Source organism: Xenopus laevis, chromosome 5S (genome assembly GCF_017654675.1).
Source record: "Xenopus laevis strain J_2021 chromosome 5S, Xenopus_laevis_v10.1, whole genome shotgun sequence".
Lineage (NCBI taxonomy): Eukaryota > Metazoa > Chordata > Amphibia > Anura > Pipidae > Xenopus > Xenopus laevis.
This window is the reverse complement of record NC_054380.1, coordinates 103,000,776-103,020,494: the sequence shown is the minus strand read 5'-3', so window position 1 is coordinate 103,020,494 and position 19,719 is coordinate 103,000,776. Positions and strand designations below refer to the sequence as shown.

The 19,719-nt window shown below is 37.4% G+C and overlaps 1 protein-coding gene across 6 annotated transcripts in view; it reads left to right on the top strand.

The window, feature by feature from the left end:
* Positions 1–19,719, top strand: part of rsrc1.S (arginine/serine-rich coiled-coil 1 S homeolog) — a 162,409-nt gene that overhangs the window by 31,757 nt on the left and 110,933 nt on the right. For all 6 annotated transcript variants that reach the window (NM_001094310.1, XM_018264500.2, XM_041564042.1 and 3 more), the window contains 1 exon segment: positions 82–246. In NM_001094310.1, the coding sequence (NP_001087779.1) occupies positions 82–246 (165 nt within the window).

The following is a 19,719-nucleotide window of genomic DNA, read 5'->3' as shown; positions in this document are numbered from 1 at the left end:
AATTATTTGTCATGAGGCCACAGTAGCATAGGATTTTTATTAAACTGATGGTTAACTTTCCTTTGTTTTCATACAAAACAGGTCAAGATCAAGGCACCGCCAACGCTCTCGCAGCAGAAGCAGTGAACGATCTAGCAGAAGGAGATCTCGCAGTAGATCATATGACAGAGAGCGAGGGAAAGGCAAAGAAAAGTCAAAAATGAGGGAGGAGAGAGGAAAACAAAGGGAATCTACTTCCAAACCTAGGTATGTACAGCTTGCTATCTGCTTAGGTGCAATGACAGAATGTAGTCTTCCTTATTGTAACAATTTATAATACTCAATAGTTTTTAATACATATATAATCTTCAAGTCAAACATTTTACATGCTACATACTGTAAATTATATATTAAAATAAAATAAATAAAAGATATCATAGAGCTCATGTATATCAGCAAGTGCAGTTGCGGTCACAAATGGTACTTGTGTCAAAATGCACTTCTTGTACTTACTTATAGTTTAGCTAAAAAATGATACAGTATAATTTTAATGAATAAATAGCTTGTTAGAAATGACACTACTGAAGTATTCTATAAGTAAGTGTGAAACAGGCAATTCTTTGCCATGTTTAAAGCGTACTTGTGACCCACTTAAAAAGCTGTGGATTGAATCTCTTCTCTAATGTTGTATTAATAGATGCATCACCATAAATGCCACCTTAACTGGGCGTTTTTTTAGGCATTAAGTATTTTTCATAGATAGAGCAAAAAAATGTTCTGGTTACCCGACAACCATCTGAAAACTCAAATGGTGCCAAAAATAGTTTATCATGTCCCTGTGTAAAAACAGTATGATGTTCCAGTCATTCTAAGTGAAGCAGATTTGATTTAAGCCAGAGTGGGTAGTAATATTGATGTTACTCATTTTTAACACAGAGATCTTTGCAATTTTATATGAATTGTTAAAAAGAGAATTATTTGCCATTTTAAAGCCTACCTGTGACCCACTTAAAAAGCTGTGGAATGGAAGTCCTTTGCAAATTAAATATGAAATCACATTTTTTTTTTTATTAAAACACCCTTACCTGTTATAAAGGTGTTTAAATATCTGAGCCGTCAATCATATATTGTCTGCCCCGCCTCTACGCATGAGGCCTAAAGGTGGGTCAGTCAATTACTTTCACTTTCCATACAACACTTCCTGGATGTCACTGCTCTCCTCACACTCCCCCTCGCTCCTCATGCTATATAATTGTGTAGGGCACTGCACCTGGGCATTAGGTCCCCCATTTTGGCAAAAAATTTTGGGGTGATGCACAACTTGCCTTAATATGGCACATCTCTTCTCTTACCCTTCTTTCTTTAATTGCCCATTTAAAATGTTTTATTTGATTCTAATATTCCCATTAAAATACTGGATTGCGAATAGGTCTTGTTTTCTTCAAAAGGCTTTGATAAAATGGGGAAGGGAGCAATGATCCATGTTTTTTGTACTTTGAATTTGCAAGTATCATTCACCTCTTTGTATAGCACTGCATACAGAAAGGGTAGGATGTGGGCAACAAAGGTTGCATGCTTCTCAAAACACACAAGCAACAGTATACTGGGGTGCAAAGTTAACAAAATCAGCTCTGTATTCAGTAGGTTTTTTGAAAGCTTTTGTTTAAATGAAGGAGACGCCTTCAAGCAGTACACACAAGTGAACCTTTCTAATTAACAAAAGGGAAAGTAAATTCCCAAGAATTTATATTCTGAAATGGATTGCCCCACTTACATATGTGCTAAAATAATGTATTAATAGATGCTTTATATACAAAATATCTCGCATCACCATAAATGCCACCTTAACTGAGCATTTAAAAAAAAAAAGTTCTGGTTACCCGACAACCATCTGAAAACTCAAATGGTGCTAAAAATATTTTATCATAACTGTCCCTGTGTAAAAACAGTATGATGTTCCATTCATTCTGAGTGAAGCAGATTTGATTTAAGCCAGAGTGGGTAAGTGGTATCATAGGAATATCGATGTTACTCATTTTTAACACAGAGATCTTTGCCATTTTATATGAATTGTTAAATTCTTTGCCATTTTTTTGATTTAAGCCAGAGTGGGTGAGTGGTATCATAGTAATATTGATGTTACTCATTTTTAAAACAGAGATCTTTGCCATTTTATATGATTGGTGAAGGCCATCTCTTAACATGGGTATGAAATAAAGTAATTTCATCAAACAGATGTGAGACCTCCTTCGTTTTAGGAAGAACAATTTCCACAAAACTCTTAAGCTGGCCATAGATGTTGAGATTTTTAAAAGATCAGATCCTGATCGTGAGACCACGATCTTCTCGGAACGATCGTACAATCGTACGAATTTACCATCAACTAAAAAGACCAATTTGCCAGGAAAACAAAGGGGAGCTGCCTGCTTGGCCCTGCAAACATAGATAGATTGCACTGGGATCGACAAAGATTTTTTGACCTGGCCGATCAATTTCCTGACAGATGGCCAAAGAATCGTAAGATGTACGATCGTTCGAATCCCACTTACCGCACGATAATTTCGAAGGATTGGTCAGACTTCCCTAAAAACGGTCGTTCAACAAGAAGAATCGTCGCGTCTATGGGGAGCTTAACTCTTGATAGCTATGGATATTAAAGGGGGAGACATTTAATATAAATTTAATATAAATCCATTGGAGTTCTGTGTGCACCTCCGAGAGTTATTTTGAACCAGAAGGATTTTGTTTGTGATGGATTTTTATTGCTTTATCACTAACTGTCTACAGAGGTGCACACTATAAATTCTTGGCTGCCCTAACAAAGTAAGTTATGCTGCACTGAGACTTTGGGTAGGCATTTAATTATTTGTAAACACTTTATTCCATATTTGAGAGAATTAATATTCTTATTATGACTTTTAAAATAAAGAAGAACATGGGCACTTCCCTGACAGTGTCTTAATATTTTTATAATATTTATGATGATATTTGTTTATTGCAAAATGATTAAAATTGATTGAGTCACTTATGCAATGTAGCTGAGCTTTAGCCATCATTCTTAGTACAGTTATCGGATCCGTTATCCAGGAAGATGCGAATTACTGGAAGGCTGTCTCCTATAGACTCCATTTTAACCAATCAATGCAAACTTTTAAAAATGATTTAATTTTCATTCCAAAGCATTCTGGAAAAGAGGTCCCATACCTGTAAATATGTCTTTTGATAATGATGTCTACTGAAGTGTGTGTGGCAGCTGTGTTATATGATGCTAATGCAACTGGAAATGTTTGGTGTTTACATTTTTATGATTTGTATACACTATGCTTTGTATAGTATTGAAAAGACCAGTCACCAAGCTTTTCTTCATGGTAGTTATAGTCCTATATCTGTTCTTCTCTGTGTCATGGTAAGTTAAATTATTTTAAAGGCTACTGTATGTTCCACCTCGGGTTGGCGCCTGTCCAGTTTTGACCTGCACAACCCGGTTTTCAGAACAGCTGCAAGGGTCAAAACTTCCTAATTTGGAAAACTGGATTTCCAAAGATTGATGTGACTATCGGCAAATCACCGATTGCCACGTCACAGCCCCAGCCCATAATGTAATTGCTCTGCCCCGCCTGGGACGTCATCCCAGCCCCCTGCCCAAACTTAATGTCCGAAAAATGTGGTAACCCTGGTTCTACTGCTACAGCCAGTTCTGTTATAAAGTAGTTAATCCCTCATTAGATGCTTTCTTCCTCTGCTCCTGCTTTAGTTGATGGAGAATGTTTATCTCATTTGTGTTGCCTATTTGTGTTGCATGTATTAGACAAATTTCTTGTAAATACTCTATCCCAGAATAGGGCTCTGTGCATGTTGAAGGATTGCGAGAAACCAAAGGGCCTTTGAAACATTTGATTGTGGCAGAGTTTCAAGTGGTAATCTGTTCATAGTGACATGATTATTGTGGGTCTCGGAAGCAGAAATAAGTAAATCTACTTCATTTTAGGATCTATCGTTTGCTACAGGTAAACAGTTTGAAATCACTAGCATGCCAAATTTTAGTTTACAGCAACCTATGTCCACATGAAATATATACAGTATACCATAAAGTCTCCTACTGCTGTTTGTATACTTAGCATCCAATTGCTATAGCTCGGAACCCATCTGGTTATATGATATATTTTATGATAACATAAAGCCCCTAACTACTTTTTTGATTCTTAATCATCTTCCACAATTTGTACTAGAGAAAGGACACTGGATTCCCTTGTTCTTGACCTATGTACAACCAAATACTGCCTAAACCAGTCAGTTTTTTCACTGCCCCTAGAAAGATCGCCTAATTAGTAGATCATTTTCATATTTAAGGACCTTTTAAAATATTAATAGCTATTTTTTTTTCCAGATAGATTTTAAACAAATAGTCATGGCAGTTAATAAGCTAGATTAAAAAAAATCCCATCCAAGACCTCATAATTAATACATGTATTACCTTGGAAAATATGAATGATGGAACTTGTGAAGCAAATGTTATAGTTCTGCCGCACACCTGTTCTCTCACTCTGCATTAGTGGTGCTGGCTTTCCACAGACCTGACTTGGTCCTGTAGTAGCTGCAAAAATGTATATGGATCCGCACACACTCTGTTCATGCAGTTGGGGAGCTGACTCCATTTATTACTTCACCAACAATTTCAGCATTTCTGGGGGGGGGTACACCATCCAGTCGCCAAGATGAAGTAATAAATGTGGTAAGCGACCCAACTGCATGAAAAGAGTGGGTGCGGCTCCATATAAATTTTTGCAGGAACTTGTAAGGAAACACTGATAAAGCTAGTGGTTAAAGGGGAACTATTGCGATTCCTCATACTGAAGTAAGAAACATCCTAAATACAATCAATTAAAAATCCTGCATTGTTTCTGAAATAATCGAGTTTATATTCACTATTCCTCTCTCCGCATCTATTTCTCTTCATTCTGTCTTCCTGCAGCAGTTGGGTGACAGATAATTGATCCAATATATCTTATGGGGGGGGGCTCCCTTTCTTAGCAGATGAATTAGAGCTCACTCAAATAACTTATTTCAGTACAAACAAAATCTAACAAAATAACTGCCTTTTGCACAAATTCTGCATGTAGAGAGACAGGATTTGGTGATTTTAATAGTGTGAGCTCTAATACATCTTCTAGGCAAAAGGAGCCCCTTATAAGATATATTGGATCATTCATTTAACACCCAACTCCTGACTGAAGACAGAATGAGGAGAAACCGATGCTTAGAGAGTGAAGGTAAACTTGATTATTTCAGAAACGGTACAGAATTTGTAATTGGTTGTATTTACAAAGTTTCCTATTTCAGTATGCGGAACTAATATTACATTTTAATTTTCACCATAGTTCCCCTTTAATGACAAATGTGTAAAATGGGAAATTCATGTAAAGTGGGTTCTCTGTAATTTTTGTAATATTGATGACCTTGCCTCTTATGTAGTTTGCTTTTATAATAAGAACCATTTAAGTGAGTAAAGCATATCCTGTCTATAGGTAGGGCTTCTATTTGAGTGTCTTTATATAAGTAGAACGCCACCACCTTTTTATGATGATCAGGGGTATGGCTTATGCATCTTCTCCACATATCCTACTAAAATGATAAATGACATTAAAGAGGTTGTTCACCTTCCAAACACTTTTTTCAGTTCAATTTTTTCAGATTGTTCCCCAGAAATAAAGACTTTTTTCAATTACTTTCCATTATTTATTTTTTACTGTTTTTCCAAAATCCAAGTTTAAAGTTGAATGTCCGTGTCTCTGGTGTTTGAGTCTGGCAGCTCAGTAATTCAGGTGCAGATTCTAAACTGTTACAATTTTGCAACATTTAGTTAATACATTTCTCAGCAGCATCTCTAGAGTATTGGCAACTATTGTATCAATTCTAACAGCTGCCTGTAATGAAACCCAGAGATTCTGCTCAGCAGGGACAAAGATAAGAAATGTATCAACTAAATGTATCAATTTAGAACAGTTTACAGGGTCAGCGACCCCCCTCCAGAGCTGCTTTGAAGGTGAAAAATGACACTTTACACATCAATATTAGAAAAAACGGTGACACATACAAAATAGAAAGTAATTGGAAAAAGCCGTTATTTCTGGTGATCTATCTGAAAACAACTACAGTAGTTGTTGAAGGTGAACCAACCCCCTTTAAACAATCATAAGTACTGCTTCTTGCTCTAGCTCAGAGGGTGAGAGCTTTTACCTGTTTTTTAGAACATAATTTACACCATGCTTTGAGTTTGAATCAATGAGCCACTAATTGCAATCTTGCAATCTTGAAAAATTCAAAGATGTCAACGTATGAGAAGGCTAGAGATGATGGTTGAATCTCAGGACATCTCAGGTCTAGATGTGACATTGAATGCTTACACTTCTGTTGGTTCCCAGAAGCCCATTTCTTTCAGTCTCCTGTTTTATGCATTTCCTAATTTTTTACATGAATCCCTTCTTTAGCATTGCTTACAGGAAACGTGTTGTACACCTGACTATAGCTTGACTATCAATTAGGGATGTAGCGAACGGCGGAAAAAATGTTCGCGAACATATTCGCGAACTTGCGACAAAACATGCGACTAGTTCGCGAACGTCGCGAACCCCATAGACTTCAATGGGAAGGCGAATTTTAAAAGCTAGAAAAGACATTTCTGGCCAGAAAAATGATTTTAAAGTTGTTTAAAGGGTGCAACGACCTGGACAGTGGCATGCCAGAGGGGGATCAAGGGCAAAAATGTATCTGAAAAATCCATTGTTGACACAGCGCTGCGTTTTGTGCTGTAAAGGGCAGAAATCACACTACGTCACTCAGGTGATGTTTCTGGACACGGAATGTGAAAAAGCTCACACAGCTAGGTGGCACTTGGTTAAAGACTGGGCAAATAATGCCTGCAAGGTCAACGTATACACTACAGCCGTTGGATACGGAATATATTATTGCTGCTTGAAAAACGTCACTCGGGTGGTGTTTCTGGAGACGGTATTATTATTGATATTTAGACAGCTAGGTGGCAGTTGTTTGAAGAACAGATGCAGATGAGAGATCAGCAGCAGGACAGACAGCTGCCCACAGCAGCTACATACAGAGCACTGCAGTAGAAGGTAGATTACTAGCCAGCAAAGCTACCTAACCTAAAATGTCCCTCAAATCCCTGCAGAGTTCTGTCCCTACAATACAGAGCAGTATCAAGTAGATTACTAGCCAGCAAAGTTACTATCAACTGTCCCTCAAATCACTAACAGCTCTCTCCCTACACTAGCTCTTCCAAGCACACACAGGCAGAATGAAAAAACGCTGCAAGGCTTCAGTTTATATATGGAAGGGGAGTGGTCCAGGGGGTGTGGGGGTGGTCCAGGAGGGAGAGCTTCCTGATTGGCTGCCATGTATCTGCTGGTCTGGGGTGAGAGGGCAAAAATAAGCGCCAGCTAAGGCGAACCCAAATTGGCGAACGTCGCGCGACGTTCGCGAACATTCGCCGAACGCGAATAGTCGATGTTCGCGCGAATTAGTTCGCGGGCGAACAGTCCGCGACATCCCTACTATCAATATGGTGTATTTATCCAGGGTGAGAACCCCCTTCAACAATGTGCAGTAACAGTGACAATGAAGGGAAGCTTCCCGTCTCAGGCACTTACTTTTGTGGATGCTCATATTCTAAAATAAATGTCTGTAGCAGCTGGGAATCCGCATACAGGAAATGCTGCCGTAACTCCTTTGTGGCAACATATTTTTACAAACAAACAAAGGGTTGTGGACTTTTCGAGGTTGACAGCAGACGCTTGCTTTTTATGTGGAGCTTGTCATATTTTTTCCCTCTTGCATCCCTTTTTATGCAGCAGGAAGTCATTTATGCTAATTCTCCACTATTTGCATGTAGGTTATGGAGTTCTGTGGTGCAAAGCATTCTCAGAACTCCTTTTAAGTGTCTGCTTAGATCAAAGCAGGTCTGTGTGATAGCTGTTGTCCGACACCAAGCTGCGCAGTGTTGTTTTCATTAAACATTTATCATACTTCCAATGCGACAGCAGGCAACTTTGTGCTTGGGTAACATGTTTTCATGCAAAATTTATTGAAAAAGACGAGACGTTGTAAAGAGATCTTGTTGCCTTTCACCAAAGACGAAGGGTAAATGTTTGATTGAGAGAAGGAAGTATATTTGGTACCCATACTGCTTGTACCAGGAGCACAGACACAGCAATATATTGTGTATAGATAGCACAGGGGTTTTTTTTGTCTGGTTGAAGGGGGGTTGTTACTGTGAGAATAAACCCACCACTCTGCATTTATCTCTAATGTTGTGTCATGTGCTTAAATAGTAAAATAGAGCTTTAAGCTGCCTAATCCATTAAATTCTGCTTGATAGATGATCTGATGTCATAGAATCAAAGGCACTGCACCCTGTGTATCATTCATCCTCCCCTCAACTCTTTACAAAGCACATTATCTGTACATTTCTGAGACTGTGTTTAACACAGAAATGTTGCATAATCCAAACATCAATATTCAGGGTAAAACAGTCTCATAAAGAAAGATTTGAGATGAGGGAAAGTATCATCCTTGAAAAAGGTCCAAATGTGGACCGAAACGTCGGGCATTTGATACTACGACAATAAAATTATCAAGTTTTTAGAGGGAGTGCTGGTCTGGTGATAATTGATATATATATATATATGTGTGTGTGTGTGTGTGTATAAATCCATACCAAATCCATACCAAGTTAAACAAGGAAACAATATGAAAAAATGGAAGATGTGTACTTATTTATTACATGAAGAGGTAAACACAGATTAGGCCTTTGGTCTTTGGCACAAAAGAACAGTAATTTCACCTCTTGCCCCCCCCCCCCTTTCACCCTTGCTGTTGCCACCACACCATTACATTCTTTTTAGAAAAGTTAATGGCAGATGAAACTCTGTGTAAATAATTTCTTCACAAGATTAAGGGGCCGATTCACTAACTTCGAGTGATGGATTCGAAGTAAAAAAAACTTCGAATTTCGAAGTGTTTTTTGGGCTACTTCGACCATCGAATGGGCTACTTCGACCTTCGACTACGACTACGACTTCGAATCGAAGGATTCGAAGTAAAAATCGTTCGACTATTCTACCATTCGATAGTCGAAGTACTGTCTCTTTAAAAAAAACTTCGACCCCCTAGTTCGCCATCTAGAAGTTACCGAAGTCAATGTTAGCCTATGGGGAAGGTCCCCATAGGCTTGGCTAACTTTTTTTGATCAAAGGATATTCCTTCGATCGTTGGATTAAAATCCTTCGAACCGTTCGATTCGAAGGATTTTATCGTTCGATCGAAGGATTTTATCGTTCGATCGAAGGATTTTATCGTTCGATCGAAGGATTTTATCGTTCGATCGAAGGATTTTATCGTTCGATCGAAGGATTTTATCGTTCGATCGAAGGATTTTATCGTTCGATCGAAGGATTTTATCGTTCGATCGAGGATTTTATCGTTCGATCGAAGGATTTTATCGTTCGATCGAAGGATTTTATCGTTCGATCGAAGGATTTTATCGTTCGATCGAAGGATTTTATCGTTCGATCGAAGGATTTTATCGTTCGATCGAAGGATTTTATCGTTCGATCGAAGGATTTTATCGTTCGATCGAAGGATTTTATCGTTCGATCGAAGGATTTTATCGTTCGATCGTTCGATCGAACTATCTGCGCTAAATCCTTCGACTTCGATATTCGAAGTCGAAGGATTTTAATTCCTAGTCGAATATCGAGGGTTAATTAACCCTCGATATTCGACCCTTAGTGAATCGGCCCCTAAAAGTTGATTTTTAGAGCGGTAGCTCTTTTGGGCCAGGCCCTCTTTACATCTTGTATAGTTTATTGTTTTTTTAAATCAGTATCTCAACGTATACAACTATTTTTGTTCAGAGCTGTGCATTATGTTGGTGCTTAATATGCACATTATGGTTGGCGTCCTCACCAAGCGAGTAAATCTTACGGGATGCTAAAGGAAGCCCTCTAACAGAAATAGCATGCATCTGACACATTTTCAAATAAAATAGCTTTAGTGCCATTATAAATTATAATAATATTCTGTTTACTTTCTTCCAAATACCATCTCTTTTATGGTAAGTCAAAATGTGATCTCTGCCAAATATGAAGGATCTATTCAATGTCCTAAAGTTCTCATAGTTCCCCATAGACGCAAGATTTTTCTCTTGCCAAAGTCCGACCCATCCTTCGAAATTATCGTGAAGTTAGTGGGATTCGAACGAACATACATCTCACTTTTTTTCGCCGACATCTGTCAGAAAATTGATCGGCCAGGTTAAAAAATCTTTATCAGTCCCAGTGCAATCTATCTATGTTTGCAGGGCCAAGCAGGCAGCTCCCCTTTGTTTTCCTGGCAAATTGGTCATTTTAGTTGCTGGACAATTCGATCGTTCCGAGATAATCGTGGTCTCACGATGACGATCAGATCTATTAAAAATCTCACCATCTATGGCCAGCTTAAGACATTTAACACCTGTATTTGTAAGATCTCAACACCTCATTTATTTTATACACCTGTATAATTTACAGTAGTGGTTTCATTACTGTATTTATAATTCACAGAAATTTTACTGTAGTATTGCTTGGTGTTTTTAAATCCTAATCAAACTGCGTTTGGCCAGTTAGTCATGTTTAATACATCCGCCCAGCCGTGGGCTCATTTCCATTCAGGCACAGAGTTTACTTTGTTTACAAATTTCAACAATGAATTGCATTTTATACAAAGCCTCTGTTGTGACTGGTGAGCCTGACATTCAAAATCTTTTTATTTCATAATTTAAAATATATGAGCTGTCTATAAAGGCTAAATCTTAAGAGAACTTTGATATGTTTGACTGTGTATTACTGTCTAGTGCTTATTAAGTCAGAGATGATTCGTGCAGAAGCTGCGCCTGCCCATAAATGTCTTAAATAAAATTTGAAGTGCTACATATTAGTCAGGGGGTCTAGGAGAAAAGGCATGTATCTATGTATAATGTTCCTGCAACTAGCAGGCGGCACTGATCTTTTCTTCTCATTTCAAAGGCCTTTCATATAGGTCCATTTATTTGGCCTTAAGCTATGACTTCAAAACCACCAGGAATACTAATAATTGATAAACGTAATATTTAATATGTAGAAGATTTGCTTGCTCGTTACAGAGCTTTTTGCCTCTCAGACATTTTGTACCTTGTGGGGCTGTCAGTTTAATAATTGCTTTGCCATTCTTGCCTTCCGGAGAGACAAGGGATTAATAACTAGTCTCCCCCCTTCCTTATATAATAATCCATATATCCCCATATTTTTTTGGCTTTATACAGTATTTTAATTGTGTATTTAGTTTCTCCAGTGATAGATCATTCTGTTTGAAAGATACTGGCATGCCTCACAATTTTATCCAGTAACAAACTTCTTTAGTTCATAGTTGCATAGTTAAATGTCAATATCCCCAGGGTGCTGCATTAATAATAATATCCAGTTCTCCTTAAAGGGATCCTGTCATCGGAAAACATGTTTTTTTCAAAACGCATCAGTTAATAGTGCTGCTCCAGCAGAATTCTGCACTGAAATCCATTTCTCAAAAGAGCAAACAGATTTTTTTATATTCAATTTTGAAATCTGACATGGGGCTAGACATTTTCTCAATTTCCCAGCTGCCCCTGGTCATGTGATGTGTGCCTGCACTTTAGGAGAGAAATGCTTTCTGGCAGGCTGCTGTTTTTCCTTCTCAATGTAACTGAATGTGTCTCAGTGGGACATGGGTTTTTACTATTGAGTGTTGTTCTTAGATCTACCAGGGAGCTGTTATCTTGTGTTAGGGAGCTGCTATCTGGTTACCTTCCCATTGTTCTTTTGTTTGGCTGCTGGTGGGGAAAAGGGAGTGGGTGATATCACTCCAATTTGCAGTACAGCAGTAAAGAGTGATTGAAGTTTATCAGAGCACAAGTCAAATGACTTGGGGCAGCTGGGAAATTGATAATATGTCTAGCCCCATGTCAGATTTCAAAATTGAATATAAAAAAATCTGTTTGTTCTTTTGAGAAATGGATTTCAGCGCATAATTATGCTGGAGCAGCACTATTAACCGATTCATTTTTTTTCCCATGACAGTATCCCTTTAAGGGCGAAGACACACAGAGCTACTAGTAGTGGCTACTTGTCATGGCTACAAAATAGACAATAGTGATAATTGGCTTTACTAAGACACTACGTGTGCTTTAGCTGAGGCTACTTTTTGTGGCTACAAAATATCCTGCCATAGACAATACTGAGAGTTGCCTCTGTTAAAACGCAAGTAGTTTCTTAATAAAGCTAATTATCACTATTGTCTATTTTGTAGCCATGACAAGTTACATAGTTAAATCGAGCTGAAATATATATATATATATATATATATATATATATATATATATATATATATATATATATATATACATACATATATATATATATATATATATATATATATACATATATATATATATATATATATATACTTAGCTATGCTAACTATAGATTTTAGTATCACAATAGCTACTACTAGTAGCACTGTGTGTCTTCAGCCTAAGTGTCAGGGTGAGGTAAGAGATGGTGAGGCAAATAAATAAATAAGCAAAACACAAACTGACGCTCTCTGGTTACCTTTTGTGTCGTATACCACCTCCTTTAGCTTGTAAGCTCTTTTGATCAGTGCGTTCTTTTTCATATATATCAGTTTTATTATGTAATCTGTATGGTCAGTGTGCACAGCCGTCTGTTTTACAGTGCTACCTTTTTGTAAATATTTATAATGTTAATAATAACATTTTCTGAGCAGGGCATCTTGCATCTATTAGGCTACTGTTGTGTGTCAGGACCCTTCTGATCTGTGCATGTGGAATCCAAAGTGAACGATACGGAACTGTGAAAATCCAGTTAGTATGAGCTGTAATCTCTTTAGCAGGTTTAAATAGACAGAGGGACACTGAAATGCCCTGCAGATACTGGACGGCAGAGATACAGTAATCAGCAGGCCATGTACATAGTACTGCGCTATCATGGGGCTGGAGTGGAGGAGTCTGTTCAGTCTGAGTGGCTAAACAGATAATCAAATTGACTTAAGCATTACTTGCAACATTTCATGTGTTAATTATATTTTACTGCCATTTACAGCAATTGATTCAGCATGTTGCAAAATAACTCACTGTTCATATACAATAGGTCCCTTCCACTTTCTTGGTTATATATATATATATATATATATATATATATATATATATATATATATATATATATATATATATATATATATAAATATATATATAAAAATAAATTTATGCGAGGTGCAAGATCAAAAAAGTTAAATGGATCAGCATATTTTATATATATATATATATATATATTTATATTTTTCAAGGCTACTGCACACACTTGTAGTTCAGCCACATACCCTGGTGCTCCCAGAAGTTCTAAAATATAGATAAGTAAATGCTGGTGCACACAGGGATCTTTTTTTTCAGAGTCTGTTTTTATTTAATCGACGTGCCGATCCACCTCCAGGACACTCCCGGAGGGGGCCGAAACGTCAGTCTGTGATTGTACAATAAATTTTTATTATTTTTAAGACCTGAGAGTGCGGATCTTATTAATTGGATTTAGAGTTAAATTGTTGATGCTGCACCCAGGCACATTATTTTTTATTTTTAAATGAAATTATTTAATTATGTAATGATATTGTTTCCTGAACTATAGGAAACTATCTGCAAGGAGTTTGTATGTTCTTCCGGTTAGTGAAGTGTAGGTCAACAAAAAGCCAACTCCGACTCCACCTGCAAAGTGTGGAAGTCGACTGAAACCTGCAGACCTGCCTGGCCGCTGATAAGAAATAAGAACTCAACCCAAACCCACCTGCAAAGTGTGGAAGTCGACTGAAACCCGCCAACCTGCAGGTGCCTAATGTTTTGGGCCATCCTTCATATCACTACTCCCTGTATCTGTGTTTCTACTGGGTACACTAGTTTTCTTGCACACTCCTAAAATATAAAGACAGGTTAAGAGACTCCTGAAAATTGATCATAGGGGTAATTTATGAACACTGGGCAAATCTGCACCTAGGTAGTAACCCATGGCAACCTGTCAGATGTTTGCTTTCACTGTCATACCTGCAGCTGGCTGAACTAATCATTGGTTAGTTGCCATTGGTTACTGCCCAGGTGCAAATTTGCCCAATGTTTATACATGAGCTCCACTAGTGTGTGTGAATATGATAGGACATAGACTGGTGTGAATAATGTGTTATCTTTGTAAAGCCCTATATAAATAATATAAAGCATAATAGTAATAACTGAAATATTTATAGTGGTATTGATGGTGGTAACCAAAGGGCTTGTGGATACCAGTGTAACAGATGCATAATTATATGTACAGTCATATGAAAAAGTTTGGGAACCTCTCTCAGCCTGCATAATAATTTACTCCACTTTCAACAAAAAAGATATCAGTGGTATGTCTTTCATTTCCCAGGAACATCTGGGGTGTTTTCTGAACAAAGATTTTTACTGAAGCAGTATTCAGTTGTATGAAATTAAAGCAAATGTGAAAAACTGGCTGTGAAAAAATCTGGGTACCCTTGTAATTTTGCTTATTTATCTGCATGTAACTGCTCGATACGGATTACTGGCAACACAAAATTTAGTTGGATTAGCTTGTTAAGCCTTGAACTGGTGTTGTCCAATCATGAGAAAAGGTATTTAAGGTGGCCAATTGCAAGTTGTGCTTCTGTTTGACTCTCCTCTGAAGAGTGACAGCATGGGATCCTCAAAGCAACTCTCAAAAGATCTGAAAACAAAGATTGTTCAGTATCATGGTTTAGGAGAAGGCTACAAAAAGCTATCTCAGAAGTTTATACTGTCAGTTTCAACTGTAAGGAATGTAATCAGGAAATGGAAGGCCACAGGCACAGTTGCTGTAAAACCCAGGTCTTGCAAGTCAAGAAAAAACAGGAGCAGCATATGTGGAGGATTGTGAGAATGGTTACGGACAACCCAAAAAAATCACTTCCAAAGACCTGCAAGAACATGTTGCTGGAGATGGTGTACATCGTTCTACAATTCAGCGCAATTTGCCCAAAGAACATCTGTATGGCAGGGTGATGAGAAAGAAGCCTTTTCTGCACTCATGGCTCAAACAGAGTCGCTTGTTGTATGCAAAAGCTCATTTAGACAAGCCACAGTCATTTTGGAACAAAGTGCTTTGGACTGATGAGACAAAAATGTAGTTATTTGGGCATAACAAAAAGAGCTTTGCAAGAAGAAAACCACATTCCAAGAAAAACACGTGCTACCTACTGTCAAATTTGATGGAGGTTCCATCATGCTGTTGGGCTGTGTGGCTAGTTCAGGGACTGGGGCCCTTCGAGGGTCAGATGAATTCAACCCAATATCAACAAATTCTTCAGGATAATGTTCAAGCATCAGTCACAAAGTTGAAGTTACGCGGGGGTTGGATATCCCAACAAGAAATGACCCTTAACACACTTCGAAATCTACAAAGGCATTTATGCAGAGGGAGAAGTACAATATTCTGGAATGGCCATCACAGTCCCCCAACTTGAATATCATCGAACATCTATGGGATGATTTGAAGCAGGCTGTTCATGCTCGGCAGCCATTGAATTTAACTGAACTGGAGAGATTTTTTATGGACGAATGGTTAAAAATACCTGCATCCAGAATCCAAACATCCATCAAAGGCTATAGGAGGCGTCTAGAGGCTGTTACATTTGCAAAAGGAGGCTGAAAGGAGAAGTATTGATGTAATATCTCTGTTGGGGTGCCCAAATTTAGGCACCTGTGTAATTTTGTTATGCATATTACATATTTTCATTTCTTTTGTCACTGCCAAAATACAACTGTTTCCATAAGGCATGTTATATATTAAAAGGAAGTTGCTACTGAAAGCTCAGCCAATGATAAACAAAACTCCAGAAGAATTAAGAGGGGTTCCCAAACATTTTCATATGACTGTATCTCTGAATGTTACTTCTTAAGCATATTACATGTGAGTTTAAACTCTAAAATGTATCATTCATAATCAAAAGTGATTAGTGTTGTTATTATAATCATCGTTAGGCACATTATTTATATTTTTGTTGCATCAGAAATAAATACTGATATATAATTGTCACAGTACCTTGTTAACTAAAGTCCCTTTCAGTTCGGCTAATATTCCAACTTCGAAGGGTCCTTGTCTTTAAAGCACCAACATTTATTTGCTTCAACTCTATAAAGTCGTACATTGTATTGCCATCAAGATTTTCGGATGCATGAGGTATTTTGCTCTTAACAATATATTTTCGTTTTCACTGCCTGACCATAATTGCAGATTATATTGTATTATTCAGACTGTTCTATTGGCATAGTGTGGGCAGCCTAAATAATATCATTAATTTTCATGAATTTTTTTCATCCTAGTTTTTTTTTTCTAGTGGCAACAATTTTTCATTTTAAATGCAGAGATAAAATATAATTTGGTCCATGCCCCATGGCACTTCACCGTTTATTTGCATGCTATGTAAATCAGCATAATTTGTTAATTACAGATAAAGTAGGGACTGTGAAAAAAAGATATATGGAGTGTCTCATTTTGGGTGGATCATACACGTAACAAGATTATATAAATTATATAAGTTAGCTTGTAGTGCAGTCACGGAGCCAAATTCGCTCTTCCTTAATAGACTGACTTTTTGGAAATTTACCTTAGTCTTTGTATAAAACTTCTTGAAAGGATCTTAAGTGAAAGTGATATTTTTATTACTAATTCTACACTGTGCATTCATTTCTTTATTGACTTCTGAATATTAGATCGGCTATTGTAAATCACTGCTGTTTATTGATTAGCTTATATTGTGTGTTGGGCTGCCCTTGCCTCATCATGCCAATGAGTACTGTTACTGTAACATCTACTTATTTATTTAAATAAACCAAATGTTTATATAGTAAAATGTTAATTTATAAAAAGCTGGATTTAAAGGCCAGAGCAGGGCAGAAATTTGCTTGGGGCCCCAACTTCAGTGGAAAGATATGGCAGCCACCTGGGGAGGACCATTCAGTAGATTAGCATATGTATGAGTAGTCATACAATCTTCCCTTTTGTTAGAAAAGAAGATGTCGGTTTCCTTTGATGTGTTAAAGATCATAAACTGGAAATATAACTTTGAACCTTGCCATAGGAATCCTTGGGATTTTACTTCTGGCAATAGGGATCAGTATTTGTGACTTGTTTGTAGCACTGATAGAATAGCATGAAAAGCTAAGTAAACAGCTAGCTTTTCTGAAATGGAGCAAGATGAGTTATTAGAATTATGTAGATTATTGTTATTACTGCACATTAAGGTCGCCATACACAAACAGATTTAAGTTGGCGACTAGGCCCTCATCCTAGCCTAGGCCCTGGCGACTAGGATTCAGCAGAAAATTTGCCAGATGTCGATTGTGTAGGTTTGATTTTCCTGACAGATCAAAGGCCACATATGTGCTTTGAAGCAGTTTTTGTCCCAATGATCTGCATAGTGGCAATTACGATCTGATCAATGGGCCGAGGGCCAAATGGTTGGATCAGCCCAATATTGCACACCTCAAGGTCAGAATAACAGTGAAACATTCCCTTGTTTGGCGACCTTGTCAAACTAGTGGATCTTTCACCAAAATGCCCTCCTTGAGTTGAGCAATATCAGACTGATCTGATCATTGGGCCCAATCTTGTAAGGTATGCCCATCTTTAGATGTTAAATACCCTATTTTTGGAAATGTAGCAGTTTTTAAAAGGATCACTGTGATCCATACAAACAGCATGGTGAGCCATTATTGGCAGCTGCTTATTTGGAGATCCTTTCATATTTTCAACCACTAAACTATCTTTAGTCTATAATTGAATAAATATGTCTAACAACGGTTGGAACACATACTAAACACATACTTACAAGCAATACAAGTTTGCCATACCACCAAAATGTTTCCTCTTCATTTTCATACTCTAATGAAACATGATTTTGCATTAAAATATTATTAATAGTTATGCTATGTCATATATATGGATACAATTCTACATGTTTAAACTGAACAGTTTAGTATCTTTGCCCTTCAGCTATAGCTTTGCAATTTTAGTAAAATCTTCAATGAGTCAATAAACGTTCCCGCATTAAACTATATACTTTTTGTTAAAATGAATAACATCATTGTGGGTTGATTACACGTGAAATGACCTTGTTTAACCTCTTAAATCTTTAACCATTTGTTTGAGTCCCAGAAATCCATGTATCTGAAAGACAGTTTACTTTTGTTAAATAGAGTTTTTCGAATGCAAATTGGGTGTTAGCTGCACATACACTATAATTTCCCCTTATGTTTTATTTAATAATGTAATTGCTTCTAACATCAACCGGAATGTTTAACTCAGGTATGAAGTTGTCCACTCAAAAGACCTGAATGAAATTACAGGCCCTAATTAATTCTCCATATCACTTGTCATTATGTTAAGTGTCTATTATGAAATGCTTGGGCTGTAAGAACACAGCATGGAATATCTCAGAACTATGGACGATATGAATACCAATTGTTTACTGATATTTCTCCCATCTCTCTGGGAAACCTGCTGTCTGCCTTGGCTGAATTAAGTAGCATATAGCTTTTGTCATCCCTTATCCGAGCTGTGCACTTGTAAGACAGTGTATGGATAATCGCCTAAATCTAATTAGGGGTTAAAAGAGGCCATGACTGTGATGTGGCAGTGAGACACCTTACTGTATCAATCCTGTTTGCATTTGTAAATAAGGTTGTCATATTGATTATTCAGATGAGCTCCCATTAGCTTTAGCTTAGCGGCTTGTATCACAGCTGAATCAGCTAAAGTACTCGTTTTGCAAGTACTCGTTTTGCTAAGGGCCAATATTGACTTGGTTGCTCATTTAGGAGTTTAAAAATAAAATCCCAGATAACTTTATCTAGGGAATTAAGCCTTTCGCTGCCCTCTAAAAACTATTTGTGAGTGTGTTTGAATGTATGGCTTTCTGGGGTTATTACAGAGAGTAGGTGTATGGCTATTAAGCAAGAACTGCAAGAAAACGAGAAAAAAATGATGCCAGCTGCCCAATGAATTGTGTTCTGGGATGACATTTTTTTTTAACTTGATCCAGTATATTTGCAAAGATATCTAGATTTTTAAGTAGCATAATATAGTTTGACCATATAAAACGTTTAGACGAAGAACATTGAATTTGACTTGATTAAAAGTTTTGTATGTTATTTTTGCAGTTATCTAATCCAACATCATTTATGCATAATGATTTGGCTTCTTTTGTAAAAATGATTATTTTGCTGTGGTCTTGCCTCTGGAGATGCATAATCAATGGAGGCCTTTAGCATTACTAAAGCAGCACGTTCAGGTGTGTTTTAGCACAGTGTGGGTTAATGTTCACTGAAGTGGTTTCTGTATGAAATGCTTCTATTTTGCCACAACAGACTGAAGGCCTCAAGGAGCAGGAAGAGAATGGACACAGATGTATCCAAATATCTAATTTTGCCCAAAAGCAAGTGCCGGCAGATAAATGCCCATAAAGGGATTTCTTCCTTAAGCCCCGTGGATTTTCCTTTTTTGGCAACTTTTTGTGCGAGCCAGAAATGAAAAGCATTCATCCAGTGCCCTAAAGAACAGCCCTGTTGAATGGAATAAC